Source organism: Centropristis striata, chromosome 14, assembly GCF_030273125.1.
Source record: "Centropristis striata isolate RG_2023a ecotype Rhode Island chromosome 14, C.striata_1.0, whole genome shotgun sequence".
Classification (NCBI taxonomy): Eukaryota; Metazoa; Chordata; class Actinopteri; order Perciformes; family Serranidae; genus Centropristis; species Centropristis striata.
In genome coordinates, this window is record NC_081530.1 from 31,909,625 (window position 1) to 31,926,524 (window position 16,900).

Below are 16,900 nucleotides of genomic sequence, written 5' to 3' on the forward strand. Positions count from 1 at the left end.
ATGAGCAATTTTCATATCAATAAGCAACTAAAGAAGATGAATAAAGGCATGGCAAAGACATAATGGGTGTTTGTAATGCTATTATGAACAATTATAAGATACTCATGAGGCTTTAATTAATGTTCTTAAGCATTTCCAAGCTGTTAATAAGTTTCTTATAAGCGCTTATAAATCTCTTATGGCCTGCTATTAACTGTATTATAATGCTATAATATAATAATATTAACACTTATTTAATAATAATATTAACACTTATATAGGCTTATAAACACACAATAATGTTAATAAGCATCTTGTAAGGACTTACAAGGGCCTTATTACTTGTTAATTAATGGTTATTACAAGGACCTTAATATAAAGCGTTACCAAATCTTCTTAATGCCTCAGCTTCTGCCGGTAAAGTACTGTCTTACGTATTGCCAGTGATTCATTTTATTTTTGTAATAGCTTGCATTTTATTTTTTCTAAGGTCTGCGAAAATAGATTGAACATGTGAGCATGTGTGTGTACTGTGTGTGGTCAGTGAAGTGTGTCAGTAGCTTCCAGCTGCAGCAGTCAGTTCAGTTTCTGTTCTGCTGACTGAGGGAGGTTTTTGTACGACGCTTTTTCACTGTGTGAACACATACTGACTGTTGGGATAGTGATAACTCTGACAGTAGTAAACTGCTGCATCTTCAGTCTGAACTCCACTGATGGTCAGAGTGAAGTCAGAGTTTGATCCACTGCCTGTAAAACGATCTGGAGTCCCTGACTGACGAGTGCTAGTATAGTAAATAAGCAGTTTAGGAGTTTCTCCATCTCTCTGTTGGTACCAGGCTAAACAGGTTGAATAAACATCCTGACTGGTCCTACAGCTGATGGAGACGGAGCCTCCCGGAGCAGAGCTCACTGCTCCAGGCTGAGTCACTGTGACCTGTCCTCTGGACTCTGAGGACACAGAGACAGAAACATAAAGCAGCGTCATGGTTTTGTCGGCTTCATTTCAGAGGGACGGATGTTCATAGAGGAGAGGAGTTTGATTCTCTGGACTTTACCTGTGAAGCAGCAGCAGAGGAGAGTCCAGATGAGGACGCAGATCAAAGTCATGTTTCTGATGAGGAGGATTTCTGTGGCTTCTGTTGTCATGAAGGACAGCTGTCAGTCATCCAGTGTTCAACTCTCAGGACTATAAACTCTCCCAGAGCACTGGAGCATGGTGCTGCTGATGCAAAGTGGCTCTCTATGGAAATGCTCTGACTGACTCCAACAGGGACCTGGATTACTCTGATAAACTGATTGATCCATTGATAATCAGCATCATCAGAGTATTGTTTCAGGACATTTAAATACAGTTTTTATTTGGTTTTACTTCTGGAAAAACTTTGGTATAAAATTGTTTGATTCAGGGTCCAAAGAGCCACCGTAACAACTATAAAAGTCTGTTATTACCTGTTACATATAGGTGTTGATCACAGGATGACTGCATCAGACAGTTGATATGTTATTTGCCTCAATGTATTATTTGTATGACTCATTGGCTGCTACCTGCCCATTAGTACAATTGTATTTATATGATTATGTGTATTGTCTGTTTTTAAGGTGTGCTGTGTTAAAGGCATTGTATGTACCTGGAGAAGCCAAATACATTTTTCCAATGAAGTCAATCTAAGCTAGTTTAATATCTGTAAAATAAAATATACTGTATTGTATAAAAATGTGCATTAGGAAATCTGTTGTTGTTATCAGTTTTCATGTTATCTGTAAAATCTTCTAACAGAGACCTATCTTGGTGAGTTTGTTTGTGTCAAAGTCAGAGAGCCGTGTCTCTCTACAGTGAGAGGTTTTTGTACGGCGGCTCAATGAGTTTGTATCACTGTGGTACACGTTCGGTGGAGGAACCAGACTGGATGTTGGAAGTAAGTCAAATATCTTACATTTTTAATAATTCTAGCCATCTGTCTTTCTGTTTATTTTATATAGTCCACAGTCCAGGAAAAAGAAAGATGCTTTATCATTTTCATTGATGAGTTTTTGACAAAGATTTTGCAGTCAGAGACAAAGTTGACTTCAGCAACATAACTTCAAAAAAACTAATTTTCATGACATTTTTTTTCTTAAATAACAGGATGAATGATTATTTCCATCTTCAGTGGTAAAGTTGCATCGTTAGGGTTTGTAGGTTTAGTTCAGTCAGACAAAGTCAGAGAGCCGTGTCTCTCTACAGTGAGAGGTTTTTGTACGGCGGCTCAATGAGTTTGTATCACTGTGGTTGACTTTTGGTGGAGGAACCAGACTGGATGTTGGAAGTAAGTCAAATGTTTATTTAAAAAAAAAGTTTCTGAACCGATTATTATTATAGCATTTTATAATTAATTATAATTAAGTTGTTTGATGTTTAGTTTCCACCACAATAATAACTGTTGTTATGGTGAAATAATTTCATGAAGAAACATTGAACAAAGTGGAGATAAAGACTGGAGATGCATTTTTTTGTATCTTTATATTGTGTCATGTGTTGTTGCATTTTTTTTTTTTGCATTTAAATTATTTGAACAGTTTACTAAATAATGACTGAAATCCACACTAACAACATTTATTGCTGTCAGTTTATTTTCTGTATTAATGTTAAATTTAACAGACTAAATGATGTATAGTTAAGATTTTTCATGCTCCTGATGAGAGTTTAAAAATGTTGCCTGCTTCTTTTATTTCCAGTGTAGTTTGATATATTTCAGCTCATTCTGTACGATGATTCTCTCTGTGCTGATATGCATGAGAGGCTTCTTAAAGGGAAGTGAAACAATGTGTGAGTGAGTGACTGGTGGAGCAGAAAAACCATCTGACAGAAACTCCTTAAAGGAGAAGATCTAGAGAAATGGCAATGTGTGTTACATTAGAAAAGCTAACCTATGTAATTAGGGGTAAAGTGCAAGAATTTGAAGAGGTGTGGACACCCTTAATGGACTTTCTCAAGCAACAGTAGATTATATTTATCTGTAAGCATAATGAGTGTAACAATTTTTTTTTTTTTTTTTTTTAAATATATTATTATTTGTTGTAATTGTTATTTATATTCACACACTTTTTTATTTTATTTTCATTTTTACTCATTTTATTTAATTTATTTTTTGTGTATGTGTGTTCAGCGGGGTCTGCCTGCTTTTCATTATGTGGCTAGTGTGGTGAGTGTTGATGTGTTTTGTATGTTCTTATTGAAAATTAATAAAAACATTGTTCAAAAAAAAAAGGAGAAGATCAACTCTCACACAGGAAAGGTGTCCAAGTGTCTGCTAGTTGATTGACAGCTGTGTGGTCCCGCTGTCCTCTAATCTGATTGGTGTCTCCTAGGTGATGCCCGTCCCACCCTGACGGTGCTGCCCCCCTCCACTGAGCAGCTGCAGCAGGGGAAGGCCACGCTCCTGTGCCTGGCCAACAAGGGCTTCCCCTCAGACTGGAGTCTGGCCTGGAAGGTGGACGGCAGCAGCAGCAGCAGCAGCAGCAGCATCAGCTGGGAGCAGAGCAGCAGCCCCGGGGTGCTGGAGAAGGACGGCCACTACAGCTGGAGCAGCACCCTGAGGCTCTCTGCAGACCAGTGGAGGAAGGTGGGCTCTGTGACCTGTGAGGCCACCCAGGGCTCCCAGACTCCGCTCTCAGAGACTCTGAGGAGAGACCAGTGTCCCCAGTCCTGATCTGACTCACTGGTTTTACTCTGCTACTGCTCTCAGTCTGCACTCTTTCTCTGTTTCTCTCATGATGTTTCAACATTAACTTGTTCTTGCTTGTGTTGTTAGTTTTAACATTTTCAAACAATAAAGAATTACATCGTATATTATAAAAGTGACGGGTCTTTTGAGTTCCTTTCTTTCACCTGTGTTATATATTAGGAGCGTGAATCAGATTAATGAGCCAAAGTGACAATCGTAAGAAGTACATTTTTTCCAGATACATTTTTTATCAGTTTTTAAGACTGTAGACATGGTGCAGCTATTTCAATTGTAAATCACAAAGCTATCAGATTTAACTAATATATACTTTTGAAAACCCATATGTTAATTTAATGATGTTAATGAGACATCCTAAAATCCCTACATTATGGTAGGGATTTTAGTTGTACAGTTTGCAATAGTTCTGCACACTGTAACTCTCTGTTTCTCGCACATTCTTGCTTGTGTTGATGCTTTCAACATTTTAAAGCAATAAAGATTTGATTATGTGTATTAAAAAAGGTCTTTAACTTCTTGAATTGTTGTTCCATTTTTATGGAAATTAATGAAACTAGGTAAAAACTGTGAGGCCATTTCAATGGTGAATCCCAAAGATATCTGTTCAGACTAATTCATAACCTTAAAGATGGCATGTTCAGTTGGTAAATGTTGCTTCTGCTCTCAGTCAGCACTCAGTAACTCTTCTTTTCTCTCATGATAGCTCAACATTAAAGTCACACTCTGCAGGAATTGCTTAGGTTTGTAAACACAATATTCAGTCTTGACCCATACCTCTCTTGGTCATTCCAGATTTTATCTTATTTTGCAGTGAGCTTTGAAACTTTGGCCTTTCACCAATATATATTTTGTAGCTATATTCAAAGCTTCAGGACAAAAGAAAGACATTTCTGGTAATGTAAGTGATTATTGAGAGTGAAGATTGTATGAAGCTATACTTTTCATTTTTTGAAAAAGGAAAATCCTGTACTGATACCTTTTAACATACTCTTGCTTGTGTTAATTGTTCCATAATTTTTAAAACAAAGATTTTAATTGTGCGTCAAATAAAGATTTCCTTTCTTTGACATTTACTAGGAACATAAGTCAGACGTATGCACACGAGTAAAAACAGTAAAAGTCTTCTTTCAGATAACATTTAATGGTTTTAAGGTTATGGAGAGTCTTTGTTCCAGTTTTATTTATTATAATATACTTTGGTAATCTTTTAAAGTTCTTGGTAAACTTTTGGAAATTCAACAGAAGATTTTTCATCCTCTGTAGCAGATAGAAATGAAATTCAAAAAGTATTTGAGAGCTTAAACCCGTGGCTTTCATGATAAGTTGAATTTCTTTGTCCAAACCTTCAATAAAGTTTTTAGTTGTTATTTGTTTATTTGTGTGAATAAAAAATCCTATGCATAATACTATCACATGCCCATCAGCAAGATGCAAACATGATATGGACATTGGAAGAACAAGACATAGTTCTCATTTCCCTACTGTAATAAAAAAAAAAAAATCATAATTATAATAATAATAAATAATAATAATACATTTTATAAATTGCACTTTTCAGGGTACTCAACGACGCATAAAGTAATATAAGACATAAACAGTCTTTCTTATATCATCATTACAATCAATTATTCTTATTATTATTATTATTATTATTATTATTATTAATATTAATATATTATTAATAATATTATTATTATCTCCAGATGGCCACAAATCTGTCTGTTCTTCGGTGAAAATATGTCGTCTAAAAACATATTCCTCATCCATAAATGCCGGTCGATTGGTTCCGAGGGTTCAAAGTCCAGATCAGCAATAAAATCATCGGCGCTGTTTTCATCAGATCACTTCCGTCACTTAGTTCTGAGCTCCTCCGCTATAGTCGTCTTCCACTATGATTTCAAAGTTCTGGAAAAGTCCAATGTTGCATTGCGACACTTCCGCATGTATTCTGATCATGATTCTGATGCATTTCATTGGCCAAGAGACCGAAAATAGGTGGAAAAAAATACAAATACTACAAAATGACATATCCGCTGTCCCGGCCTTAATGGTAGAGTGACGCAACAGCGCTCCCGGTTTCAATGGTAGAAATGCGGTAATGCTTTCCCGGCGTCAATGAGTTAATACAAAATGACGAGTTTGATTTAGGGTCAAATCAATTCGATTTGTGTAAATTAAGGTGATGATTTTAAATCACCCTCAGTGTCTTACTCTTTACTTAATTATTCTGTGATATTTAGTTTGACTACATGTGACTGTTTGCAAGTGTTAGGTACAGTAAAATTTATCAGCAATTTTTTGAAGGTTATAACATTATGAATACATTTTGTTTTGTAAGAGCAAACATTTTTTGTTTTTATGGCCTCAGTTTAAAATTTCTGGCATTTTCAACATGAACATAAATATATTGATAATTAGACTTTAAAATTATAGGAGCTGGAATTATAAATGTGTGATTCTGTCTATTTACAATAAGGTTGAATGTTTTCAGGTTGAAACTGATATTTTGTTCATCAATCATGTAGTGTTGTAGTTTCTGTGCAGCTGTTGAGTCAGATCAGTTCCTCTTTATATGAGGGAGGTTTTTGTACGACAGTGTATCACTGTGTGAACGGGAAGCTGTTAGACTGCTGACAATAGTAATCTCCTGTATCTTCAGTCTGAATTCCACTGATGGTCAGAGTGAAGTCAGTTCCAGATCCACTTCCACTGAATCGACCTGCAACTCCAGACTGAAGGGTTGTAGCATAACGAATCAAGAGTTTGGGAGATTCTGCAGGTTTTTTAAGATACCAGTGAATGGAGGTACTGATAGATGAACTGGCTTTACATCTGATAGAGACAGTCTGTCCTGGAACAACAGACTGAGATCCAGGAGACTGAGTCAGGATGATGTCTCCTGATGAACCTGGAAAACATGAAAAAGAAGAAAAGTGTTAATGAGACAAATCCAGCTCGGAGAAAGATAATTAACATCCAAATTCCTCTAACATGCAGAACAGATGGAAGAAGGTAAATGCTGCTTGTTTCACTGTTTCTCCATCACAGCAGAACATCATTGTGGTGAACCTGGTTTGATCCTGAAGCAAAGTTTTCAGAAGAGAGTCTCACCCTGAACAAGGAGCCCCAGGGTGAGCAGCAGTAGAATCAGTGATATCTTCATTGTGCTGCCGGCGTGTCAGTGTCTCTGAAAGGCCTGGACAGCCACTGATCAACACTGGCCTCTTAACAGCTGGGAGCAGAGAGGCAGGACACATATGCAAACACACAGAGGCAGAGAACTGTCAACCAAACCAAGTCAGGACACCTGATTCTGCTCTTTATGAAAAAACAGAAACATAATAGAACATTTACTTTGAAGGTCTTTACCCATTACCTTGCTGGAAATGTATCTTTTAGAATTTGTTTGAAAGAATTTGATTGGAAGACAAAATGCAAATCAAAAGGGGACCTCTATGAACTGTCGTGAAATTAAGGGAATCTAAATAAAGATTTCTTCTTTTCTGTGGCTTTATTATCTGCTAAATAGTTTCCACTAGAGGCCGACATTGCCCTATCTAATGCACAGTGATATATATTGCAATCAGCATATATTTTGTCCAATATATATAGATATGAAACCTTATATCAGAACATATAAATCAGAAAATGAGACTTGAGGTGATTCATGAATGGTGTGTAATATTTATTTATGTTTTAATTATTTTTTATTATCTTGATAAATAATAGTAGAATTTGTTCAACGTTTTATTTGCATATACAGACATTGTATATATATGTTTACGTATCTACACACCTGCTCTGAATCAGTTCTGTTCCTCCTTCCTTTCTCCCAGAGTTTTTTTTTTCTCTCCAGCCAATCAGTTCTCAGCTTGTTTTCCTGCCTAATCACCTCATTCTCCTCACCTGAGATTCTCTGCAGTCTCTCCACCTGCAGGTCATCCCCTCATTACATTCATTTTTATTTCAGTGCTGATTTTCAGGAGACTCAGTTTTGTCTTGCCTCAATGGAACATGAATAATGTCTGTATGATTCAGCAAAAGTGCATCCATCCTTATTTTAGTTCCATTTAGTTCCATACTGTCATTGGTGGAAAAAACAATTGCATTGCAAATGGAAGGCAAAAGATTCTGCACATAAGGATCTGTGCAGTTGATTTGACTCTGTAGAAATCTTCATCAGGTTATTCTACAGGATGATTTTCATTATCTCACCACGGTCGACTTGTTCTGTTTCTTTCATCAAGTACAGAAAGTTGTTACAAGGTGAAAAGGCCCAAACACATCTTATGGATCCATTTTTAGCAGAGCTCGACTGAGGTTGCAATGACAGCTGTAGTAATAAATAAAACATATATATTCTAGGAAAGGCTGCAGGAGATATGTTGTTGTTTTTTTGACTCAATTTGTGTAAACAAATTTTCCTTACTTCTTTCTGTAAAAAAAAAAAAAAGAAAGACAGAAGGAAATATATATATATATATATATACACATATTATACATTATTATGTTTAAGAGTGTAACAACTACTAGTCTGTGTGTGTGTCTGTGTGTACTCAGTGAAGTGTGTCGGTCTCTGCAGTAGCTTCCAGCTGCAGCAGTCTGTCAGCAGAACAGAAACTGAACTGAGGGAGGTTTTTGTACGACGCTTTTTCACTGTGTGAACACAGCTTGACTGTTGATAGAGTGATAACTCTGACAGTAGTAAACTGCTGCATCTTCAGTCTGAACTCCACTGATGGTCAGAGTGAAGTCAGAGTTTGATCCACTGCCTGTAAAACGATCTGGAGTCCCTGACTGACGAGTGCTAACATAAGTTATAAGCAGTTTAGGAGTTTCTCCATCTCTCTGTTGGTACCAGTGTAAATAGCTCCCACCATAAACCTTCTGACTGGTCCTACAGGTGATGGGGACGGAGCCTCCCGGAGCAGAGCTCACTGCTCCAGGCTGAGTCACTGTGACCTGTCCTCTGGACTCTGAGGACACAGAGACAGAAACATAAAGCAGCGTCATGGTTTTGTCGGCTTCATTTCAGAGGGACGGATGTTCATAGAGGAGAGGAGTTTGATTCTCTGGACTTTACCTGTGAAGCAGCAGCAGAGGAGAGTCCAGATGAGGACGCAGATCAAAGTCATGTTTCTGATGAGGAGGATTTCTGTGGCTTCTGTTGTCATGAAGGACAGCTGTCAGTCATCCAGTGTTCAACTCTCAGGACTATAAACTCTCCCAGAGCACTGGAGCATGGTGCTGCTGATGCAAAGTGGCTCTCTATGGAAATGCTCTGACTGGCTCCAACAGGGACCTGGATTACTCTGATAAACTGATTGATCCATTGATGATCAGCATCATCAAAGTATTGTTTCAGGATGTTTAAATGCAAATTTTATTTGATTTTACCTCTAAAAAAACTTGGTATCAAAATGTTTCGATTTACGATCCAAAGAGCTGATCAAAACAACTATAAAAGTCTGTTATTGCCTGTTACATATAAGTGTTGATGACAGGATGACTGCATCAGACACTTAATTTTTTATTTTCTCTCATGTATTATTTGTATATCTCATTGGCTGCTACCTTCCCATTAGTACAATTGTAAATATATTATTCTGTGTATTGTCTGTTTTTAATGTGTGATGTGTTCAAGGCATTGTATGTACCTGGAGAAGACAAAGACACATTTCCAATGAAGTCAATCTAATGTAATTTAATGTCTGTAAAATAAAACAAATATACTGTCTTGTATAAAAATGTGCATTAGGAAATATTTTGTTGTGATCAGTTATCTGTAAAATCTTCTAACAGAGACCTATCTTGGTGAGTTTGTTTGTGTCAAAGTCAGAGAGCCGTGTCTCTCTACAGTGAGAGGTTTTTGTACGGCGGCTCAATGAGTTTGTATCACTGTGGTACACGTTCGGTGGAGGAACCAGACTGGAAGTTAACTGTAAGTACATTTGAATCCTAAATAATTAAGATTTCACTTGCATTCTCTTTGAATTTTATAACTGTAGACCTTAGTACAATGTTGTCTTTGATGTTATAAATTTGGTGCATTTTGAGCAGTTTTTGAAGGTCTCACAGTGTCTTTAAGCTGGTTGAAATGCACTCAATGAATCATCTCGCTGCACTATAGAGAAAACTTTAAATTTTTACATTCTTCAGTATTCATTATTTGAAAAAAAAAAAATACTAGGCAACACTATTGCAGATGAAAATATTAAAATTTAGTTGAATTGTTTTCAAATTTTAAATGTAGAGCTCAAGATCTCTGTTGATTTCCATGTGTTTGATGTGAATGAGTGTTAATCAATCACTCTCCAAGCCATTCAATATGTTTTATGTAAAAACTTTTGGCATTTGAAAAAGTAATTCAGTATTTAACGACATCCATTTGAATCTCTCAGTAATGAAGCCTGGCTGTTCTGTTATTATCTCTGCTCACATGAAGAGAAGAAACACAAATAATTTATCAGGATTTTTGTAAAAAAAAAAAACCCTATAATTTTGAGTAACATTTTGAACTATCTTAATGTTCAGAAACAGAGGCCCAGTTTTAACATTTTATCTTTAGTACTGACACCTGTCTGCTGTCATGGTTCAGCAGTGATGCTTGTCCATTGCCATGGCAACCGAGCTCAGAGAGAGGGATGTGAAACTACAAGAGATGAGTTTCATCTGATCTGAAGAAGACCAACAGAACTTGTGACCTCAGGACGGAGTTTAATTTATCTCACCTAAACTTTCTCTCTCTCTCTCTCTCTCTCTCTCTCTGCAGTGGGTCGAGTCGTCCCCACCCTGACGGTGCTGCCCCCCTCCACTGAGCAGCTGCAGCAGGGGAAGGCCACGCTCATGTGCCTGGCCAACAAGGGCTTCCCCTCAGACTGGAGTCTGGCCTGGAAGGTGGACGGCAGCAGCAGCAGCAGCAGCAGCAGCATCAGCTGGGAGCAGAGCAGCAGCCCCGGGGTGCTGGAGAAGGACGGCCACTACAGCTGGAGCAGCACCCTGAGGCTCTCTGCAGACCAGTGGAGGAAGGTGGGCTCTGTGACCTGTGAGGCCACCCAGGGCTCCCAGACTCCGCTCTCAGAGACTCTGAGGAGAGACCAGTGTCCCCAGTCCTGATCTGACTCACTGGTTTTACTCTGCTACTGCTCTCAGTCTGCACTCTTTCTCTGTTTCTCTCATGATGTTTCAACATTAACTTGTTCTTGCTTGTGTTGTTAGTTTTAACATTTTCAAACAATAAACAATTCCACCGTAGATTACAAAAGTGACGGGTCTCTTGAATTCCTTTCTTTTACATGTGTTATATATTAGGAACATGAATCAGATTAAAGTGGCAAAGTGACATTCGTAAGAAGTACATTTTTTCTAGATACATTTTTATAGTTTTAAGACTGTAGACATGGTGCAGCTATTTCAATGGATATAAATCACAAAACTATCAAATTTCCTAACAGTGCATCGAAGTTAAAGTGAGTTCCATGTTGAAAACTGTTTTTTCTTTCTCATAAAATGTTATCTTCTAATTTGAAAAGAGAGGCGAGCCAATACTCGGCTGGGATAATAGTTGTTTTGTTGATAAAAAAGATTTGGAGAAGGATGTTACACATGTTTTAACATTATTCTCCAAACGATTACATTTTTCTATGAAATATCTTCTGGTTGCAAAATGATATGAGTAATGATTAAATACTTACCTCCACCATGAGGTTATGTTTTAGTGGGTCTGTCTGTCAGTGTATCAGCAGTATAACAAAAAAACACTGGATGCATTTTTATGAAACTACATTGAAAGGTGAAGCATGGACAAAGAAAAAAACAATTTGGAGTTTATCTGATTTGTTTTCGTTGTGGGATTGTGTGTCATGGTGCATTCATGTGCTGTTGGAATAAATGGGTAAAAAATAGGTTTGGATCAAACAACTGCAGTTCCAGAATGAGTGGGATGCTTTATGAAAGTGAATGTATTCACCAATAAAACAAAAGTGTCCCAGTTTGATATTGTTTAAATTTAATATATTGTATTCACAATATTAGTTTCTGAATTTAAAAGTATGAAAGAGATGTTTTCTGTTAATTTAAAAGGGACATAGTGATTGTACATATAATCTACTGCAGTTCATGATCAGATTATGGGCTGATAAAAATATATATAATGTTACTGTGATGTTTGACAGGTTTAATCTACTAAAATGTGTGAGAGACTGCCAAGGGGAAAATAAAAAGAGGTTGAGGACATTAATGTCTTATAGATCATTGAATTAAAAGGTGTCTTAGTATAAATACAACCCAAAGTTTGTCTGCACAATGTGTGTGTCCAGTGAAGTGTGTCAGTCTCTGCAGTAGCTTCCAGCTGCAGCAGTCAGTTCAGTTTCTGTTCTGCTGACTGAGGGAGGTTTTTGTACGACGCTTTTTCACTGTGTGATCACCTGCTGACTGTTGATCCAGTGATGACTCTGACAGTAGTAAACTGCTGCATCTTCAGCCTGAACTCCACTGATGGTCAGAGTGAAGTCGACTCCATTCCCCGCTCCACTTCCACTGAATCTGGAGGAGATTCCAGAAATTCTATCTGATGTTAGGTAGATCAGAAGTTTAGGAGCTTCTCCAGTTTTCTGATGGTACCAGGCCAGGAGGTATTTTGAGCCAGTGTTGTGGGTAACCTTTGTACTGGCCTGACAGGGAATAGAAGCAGTTTGACCCAGCTGGACAGATTTAGCTGCTGGCTGAGTCACCACAAAATTTTGTCCCACAGACCCTGAGGAGAGAGAAGAAACACTGGACATGAGATGCTGAGGTGAAACTCTATAACAATCCAAATGACTTTCACCTGAGAGAAAGATGATCTTTCTCACCCTGAGTGAAGCAGAGGAGAGTCCAGATGAGGATCAAAGTCATGTTTCTGATGAGGAGGATTTCTGTGGCTTCTGTTGTCATGAAGGACAGCTGTCAGTCATCCAGTGTTCAACTCTCAGGACTATAAACTCTCCCAGAGCACTGGAGCATGGTGCTGCTGATGCAAAGTGGCTCTCTATGGAAATGCTCTGACTGACTCCAACAGGGACCTGGATTACTCTGACAAACTGATTGATCCATTGACAATCAGCATCATCAGAGTGTTGTTTAGGGATGTTTAAATGCAGTTTTTATTTGGTTTTACTTCTTGAAAAACTTTGGTATAAAAATGTTCGATTCAGGGTCCCAAGTGCCAGCCGTAACAACTATAAAAGTCTGTTATTACCTGTTACATATAGGTGTTGATCACAGGATGACTGCATCAGAAACTTCATATGTTATTTGCGTCAATGTATTATTTGTATAACTCATTGGCTGCTACCTGCCCATTAGTACAATTGTATTTATATGATTATGTGTATTGTCTGTTTTTAAGGTGTGATGTGTTAAAGGCATTGTATGTACCTGGAGAAGTCAAATACACTTTTCCAATGAAGTCAATCCAAGCTAATTTAATATCTGTATAATTTCAAAAAATATACTGTCTTATATAGAAAATGTGCATTTGGAAATCTGTTGTTGTGATCAGTTTTCATGTTATCTGTAAAATCTTCTAACAGAGACCTATCTTGGTGAGTTTGTTTGTGTCAAAGTCAGAGAGCCGTGTCTCTCTACAGTGAGAGGTTTTTGTACGGCGGCTCAATGAGTTTGTATCACTGTGGTACACGTTCGGTGGAGGAACCAGACTGGATGTTGGAAGTAAGTCAAATATCTTACATTTTTAATAATTCTAGCCATCTGCCTTTCCGTTTTTTATATAGTCCACAGTCCAGGAAAAAGATTGTTGCTTTATCACTTTCATTGATGAGTTTGACAAAGACTTTGCACTCAGAGACAAAGTTGACTTCAGCAACATAACTTCAAAAACTAATTTTAATGAAAAAAATATTTTTCATTATCAGGATAAATCATTATTTCCATCTTCAGTTGTAAAGTTGCATCTTTAGGGCTTGTAGGTTTAGTTCAGTCAGACAAAGTCAGAGAGCCGTGTCTCTCTACAGTGAGAGGTTTTTGTACGGCGGCTCAATGAGTTTGTATCACTGTGGTGGACTTTTGGTGGAGGAACCAGACTGGATGTTGGAAGTAAGTCAAATGTTTACTTAAAAAAGTTTCTGAACTGATTATTATTATAACATTTTATAATTAATTATAATTATGTTGTTTGATGTTTAGTTTTCCACCACAATAATAACTTGTTATGTTGAATTAACTTCATAAATTAACATTGAACAAAGTGGAGATAAAGATTCGAGATACATTTTTATGTAATCCTTATATTGTGTCATGTGTTGTTGCAGTTTTTTAGTCTTTGAATCATTTGATCTGTTTACTAAATAATGACTGAAATCCACATGAATAACATTCAATTGCCATCAATTTATTTTCTGTATTTATTTATGTTGACTTTACGTACTTCTGTACTTTGTATAATGTGTAGTTCAGGTTTTTCGTTGTTCTGATGAGAGTTTAAAAATGTTGCCTGCTTCTTTTATTTCCAGTGTAGTTTGATATATTTCAGCTCATTCTGTACGATGATTCTCTCTGTGCTGATATGCATGAGAGGCTTCTTAAAGGGAAGTGAAACAATGTGTGAGTGAGTGACTGGTGGAGCAGAAAAACCATCTGACAGAAACTCCTTAAAGGAGAAGATCAACTCTCACACAGGAAAGGTGTCCAAGTGTCTGCTGGTTGATTGACAGCTGTGTGGTCCCGCTGTCCTCTAATCTGATTGGTGTCTCCTAGGTGATGCCCGTCCCACCCTGACGGTGCTGCCCCCCTCCACTGAGCAGCTGCAGCAGGGGACGGCCACGCTCATGTGCCTGGCCAACAAGGGCTTCCCCTCAGACTGGAGTCTGGCCTGGAAGGTGGACGGCAGCAGCAGCAGCAGCAGCAGCAGCATCAGCTGGGAGCAGAGCAGCAGCCCCGGGGTGCTGGAGAAGGACGGCCACTACAGCTGGAGCAGCACCCTGAGGCTCTCTGCAGACCAGTGGAGGAAGGTGGGCTCTGTGACCTGTGAGGCCACCCAGGGCTCCCAGACTCCGCTCTCAGAGACTCTGAGGAGAGACCAGTGTCCCCAGTCCTGATCTGACTCACTGGTTTTACTCTGCTACTGCTCTCAGTCTGCACTCTTTCTCTGTTTCTCTCATGATGTTTCAACATTAACTTGTTCTTGCTTGTGTTGTTAGTTTTAACATTTTCAAACAATAAAGAATTCCATCGTAGATTATAAAAGTGACGGGTCTTTTGAATTCCTTTCTTTTACAAGTGTTATATATTAGGAGCATGAATCAGATTAAAGTGCCAAAGTGACAATCATAAGTACATTTTTTCCAGATGTAGGGGTATCTGCTTCAGATACACATTGCCTCCAGCAGGGGTACCAAAATATTTAGAGGTAAAGCTAATTTAGGTCAATTTTGCTATCTGAAATTGACTAAATTAATATTTAATACTTTAAATGAATTAAAGTTACTCGAGGGGCACCACCTATTCACTTAGGAATAGGAAAAGATAGCAAATCATAGTTAATCAGTCTCATAAAGTTAACAAATTATCAATTTGGAACATTGATTATTAATTATGAATATAATTATAATCGAATTACCTTATTAATATTTAGTAACGGTTGAAGGAATTTTGAGTTCTTTCCATAGCAGAGGTTAGCAAATCACTCATTCATGTGCAACATTAAAGGGAGAAGCATATTAATCCAAAAACATATTTATTCTAAATAAAGCAAAGCAAACAGAACACACAATAACTAATCTAAAAGACTATTTACAGTGGAAATGTGGGTGAGAGAATGTGTAACAAAATGGCTGCCGAAAGGCGGTCATTTAAATAAATCAAAATGGCGGAAGCCCTTTTGTTCTTGAAGAACAATAGACCATGCGGTCTTGAAGGTCTATGTGTTGTAGGAAGCCAAATTAAAGTATATTTCATGTGGATTAGTGTGTGAGCAAATCAAATGAGTTATAGTTAATTTACATGTACAACTTGAGATATGTAGAGCAACATTAATCATACAACTTCAAATGATCTAACTACACAAAATATCCCAACAAATATACTTAAACACACAACAGATCAACCCCATTGATTAAAACTTAACAAACTTGTTCTTGCTTACTAACTGCCCAGTACTATACCACAAAGTCCAGAGTTGAAAGGGGAAAGCAGCACTCCTTTTGAGGAAGAATCTGGTTCCTGGTTGGGTTTTGGTGGTTGCTGTTGGCTCCAGAAGCTTGGTGAGGGTCTCTGTGATTATGTCCAGTATAGATCACAGGCAGGAAACTTAGAAGCGTTGTGGTGGGCCCACTTGGTTTGGACCTCACCGGCCTCCCTTAGAGCTGGAGACAAAGGGGGATGGCCTGGTCTTCCTCCTGGAAGATCAGACCAGGACAGCAGACATGCTGTTCCTCAGGGAGTTGAGAAGAGAAGAGCGGGAAGGGGTGGCTGCAGGACACTTTTGTGTCTCAACCTGGAAGTTGTATTTCCTGTTGGTATCAGCCAATGAGACGCCTTTAGGTATCTCCAGATACCTGTGGGGGTGGGGTCGTTTGTCTTTGTTTGGAGGGGGACAAAGAACGACCTCCATCTTGAAGCATGGAGAGAATTTGTTGACAATTCTCACTGAATTCAGTCTTTAATCCAAATGAATCTTCTGGAGTAGCTGTGTGCCCTACACAGATACATTTTTAATAGTTTTAACACTGTAGACATGGTGCAGCTTTTTCAATGAATATAAATCACAAAGCTATCAAATTTAATTCATTTATGCTCTTGAATATCCATTTGTTAAGTTAATATGTCATTAAATAATCATTTTTACCCAAAATCATCCATCATTAATTTCTAATTCTATGTTCCCAATATAAATGTTGCCCTGTTAAGAGGTATCCATACACATATTTTAGGGACATCCTAAAATCCCTACATATTGGTGCCCCGTGTTAGGCATTGTACAGTTGGCAATTGTTCTGCACTTTGTAACTCTCTCTTTGTTCTTGCTTGTGTTTATGCTTTTAACATTTTAAAGCAATAAAGATTTGACAATGTGTATTATGAATGTGTCTTTTGACTTCCTTTCTGTGACTTATATAAGATAACAGTCCAGTCCAGAACTATCCACTCCACAGTACTTTTCAGTGGTTTTAAGAGTTTATTCTTGAATTTTTGTTTTCATT

At 37.8% G+C, this 16,900-nt stretch overlaps 6 gene segments (V, D, J or C); 3 read left to right on the plus strand and 3 right to left on the minus strand.

Moving 5' to 3' along the window:
- Positions 1 to 436: 436 nt before the first annotated feature.
- Positions 437 to 1,086, minus strand: LOC131985247 (immunoglobulin kappa variable 3-20-like). The segment is given in 2 exon segments: positions 437 to 927; positions 1,035 to 1,086. Coding segments are annotated over 2 exon segments (372 nt in total).
- Positions 1,087 to 2,781: 1,695 nt separating this feature from the next.
- On the plus strand, positions 2,782 to 3,811 carry LOC131984366 (immunoglobulin kappa constant-like). The segment is given in 2 exon segments: positions 2,782 to 2,785; positions 3,328 to 3,811. Coding segments are annotated over 2 exon segments (345 nt in total).
- A 2,490-nt stretch (positions 3,812 to 6,301) lies between these two features.
- Positions 6,302 to 6,864, minus strand: LOC131985393 (immunoglobulin kappa variable 6D-21-like). The segment is given in 2 exon segments: positions 6,302 to 6,609; positions 6,813 to 6,864. Coding segments are annotated over 2 exon segments (360 nt in total).
- An 851-nt stretch (positions 6,865 to 7,715) lies between these two features.
- LOC131984367 (Ig kappa-b4 chain C region-like) lies at positions 7,716 to 10,941 on the plus strand. The segment is given in 4 exon segments: positions 7,716 to 7,728; positions 8,605 to 8,665; positions 9,581 to 9,642; positions 10,474 to 10,941. Coding segments are annotated over 4 exon segments (480 nt in total).
- An 802-nt stretch (positions 10,942 to 11,743) lies between these two features.
- LOC131984368 (immunoglobulin kappa variable 4-1-like) lies at positions 11,744 to 12,587 on the minus strand (the record flags this gene model as incomplete). The annotated part of the segment is given in 2 exon segments: positions 11,744 to 12,456; positions 12,554 to 12,587. Coding segments are annotated over 2 exon segments (378 nt in total), but the record flags the coding sequence as incomplete, so codon positions are not given.
- Positions 12,588 to 12,882: 295 nt separating this feature from the next.
- LOC131984370 (Ig kappa-b4 chain C region-like) lies at positions 12,883 to 14,989 on the plus strand. The segment is given in 3 exon segments: positions 12,883 to 12,912; positions 13,745 to 13,796; positions 14,457 to 14,989. Coding segments are annotated over 3 exon segments (423 nt in total).
- Positions 14,990 to 16,900: the final 1,911 nt, after the last annotated feature.